We start from the raw sequence: 2,500 nt of genomic DNA, 5'->3' as shown, positions 1-2,500 counted from the left end.
AATAATAATAATAATAATAATAATAATAATAATAATAATAATAATAATAATAATAATAATAATAATAACAATAATAATAATAATAATAATAATAATAATAATAATAATAATAATAATAATAATAATAATAATAATAATAATAATAATAATAATAATAATAATAATAATAATAATAATAATAATAATAATAATAATAATAATAATAATAATAATAATAATAATAATAATAATAATAATAATAATAATAATAATAATAATAATAATAATAATAATAATAATAATAATAATAATAATAATAATAATAATAATAATAATAATAATAATAATAATAATAATAATAATAATAATAATAATAATAATAATAATAATAATAATAATAATAACAATAATAATAATAATAATAATAATAATAATAATAACAATAATAATAATAATAATAATAATCAATAATAATAATAATAATAATAATAATAATAACAATAATAATAATAATAATAATAATAATAATAATAATAATAATAATAATAATAATAATAATAATAACAATAATAATAATAATAATAATAATAATAATAATAATAATAATAATAATAATAATAATAATAATAATAATAATAATAATAATAATAATAATAATAATAATAATAATAATAATAATAATAATAATAATAATAATAATAATAATAATAATAATAATAATAATAATAATAATAATAATAATAATAATAATAATAATAATAATAATAATAATAATAATAATAATAATAATAATAATAATAATAATAATAATAATAATAATAATAATAATAATAATAATAATAATAATAATAATAATAATAATAATAATAATAATAACAATAATAATAATAATAATAATAATAATAATAATAATAACAATAATAATAACAATAATACCAATAATAATAACATTAATAACAACAATAATAATAACAATAATAACAATAATACTAACAGACAGCCACAATACTGGTGGACGAACGAAATCCCCGAACAGCGGAGGGGTTGCCTCGCAGCACGCAGAAGGGTTACAAGAGCCAAAGGTAGGCCTGAGAGAGAAGCACTCCAGGCCAATTACAGAAAAGAACGTAAAAGACTGACTAACGCTATCCGAAACAGTAAAACGAAGTGCTGGAGGACGCTCTGCGAGGAGGTGGACCGCGACCCGTGGGGTGCCGGTTACAAGATAGTGACCGGCAAACTGGGGGCTCGGGAACCACCTGTACTCAAGGATGCGGAATCCATGCGACGCATCGTGGACGGACTCTTTCCAACACACCCGCTGCGAACAGAAATGACAGACGAAGACGGGACAGCGGCGGTTGTAGCCTTCACAGCTGAGGAGATCTTTAGAGCAGCTAAGGCGGTGAAGGTTGGCAAGGCGCCGGGACCAGATGGTGTGCCGGGGGAGGTTGTACGGCTGATGGTCAAACAGAGGCCGGACATTTTCCTTGATCTGTACAACACCTGCCTACAGACAGGGACTTTCAGCGATCGGTGGAAGGTGGCGAGGCTGGTCCTCATCTCTAAGGGTAAGGGGGACCCCAGCACGCCATCGGCCTACCGGCCGCTGAGCCTACTGGACACGACGGGAAAACTTTACGAACAGCTACTTAGACAGAGACTTACAGGGACGATTGAAGCTGGGGGAGGCCTCTCAGATCGCCAGTTCGGCTTCCGGAAGGGTCGGTCGACCGTTGGAGCGATTCAAAGGGTCGTTGACACCTTCCGGGAAACAGACAGATACTGCCACGCAACGCGACCTATCGTGTTGTTGGCGACATTAGACGTTAGGAACGCCTTCAACTCGGCCAGGTTGGTGGACATCTTGCAAGCGCTCAAAAACGCTTTCGGGGTTCCACCGTACTTGCTCCGGGTGGTGAAGGATTACCTACGAAACAGACGACTGACGTACAAGACGACAGAAGGACACACGACGAGACAGATCACCGCTGGGGTTGCCCAAGGATCTATCCTCGGACCGGATTTTTGGAACGCGACCTATGACAGCCTGCTCAGACTGGAACTCCCGCTTGACGTATCTCTCGTCGCATACGCCGATGACGTAGCGGCGGTGATCGTGGAGCGGACCCCAGAGCTGGCGCAGTTAAAACTGAACCAGACAATGAGACGAGTCGGACGGTGGATGACAGACCACGGACTGCAACTCGCAACGGAAAAGACAGAACTGCTGATCCTCACAAGGAGACGCATACAGACGAGACTACCCATGACGGTTGGGACAGAAACAATCGAGACCAGGGGGAAGGTCAAGTACCTGGGGGTAACCCCAGACACGAAGATGACCTTCTGGCCTCACATAAAAAGGACAGTCCAGAAGGCGGCCGAAAAAGTAAAATCTTTAAGCCGCCTGATGGCAAACACGAACGGACCGAGACCAAGGAAACGGAGACTACTGATGTCGACAGCCCACTCGATCCTCCTGTACGGGGCAGAAGTCTGGGCAGATCTCTGAAGACAA

General features: G+C 34.8%; 1 protein-coding gene across 1 annotated transcript in view; it reads left to right on the top strand.

Annotated features, from left to right (window-relative positions):
• Positions 1-975: 975 nt before the first annotated feature.
• The window catches only part of LOC149032492 (uncharacterized), a gene marked incomplete at its 5' end in the record, with an annotated part of 2,139 nt that continues 614 nt past the window's right edge, over positions 976-2,500 (top strand). The window contains 2 exons of the mRNA XM_089173130.1: positions 976-1,833; positions 2,088-2,500. The exon at positions 2,088-2,500 is cut by the window's right edge and continues 614 nt beyond it. Coding sequence (XP_089029256.1) covers positions 976-1,833; positions 2,088-2,500 — 1,271 coding nt within the window. The remainder of the gene's footprint in view (positions 1,834-2,087) is intronic.

The sequence above is a fragment of the Polistes dominula genome, unplaced genomic scaffold (assembly GCF_049000335.1).
Source record: "Polistes dominula isolate Pdom_NZ unplaced genomic scaffold, Pdom_raw_medaka contig_22, whole genome shotgun sequence".
Lineage (NCBI taxonomy): Eukaryota > Metazoa > Arthropoda > Insecta > Hymenoptera > Vespidae > Polistes > Polistes dominula.
This window is presented reverse-complemented; position numbering and strand designations above follow the sequence as displayed.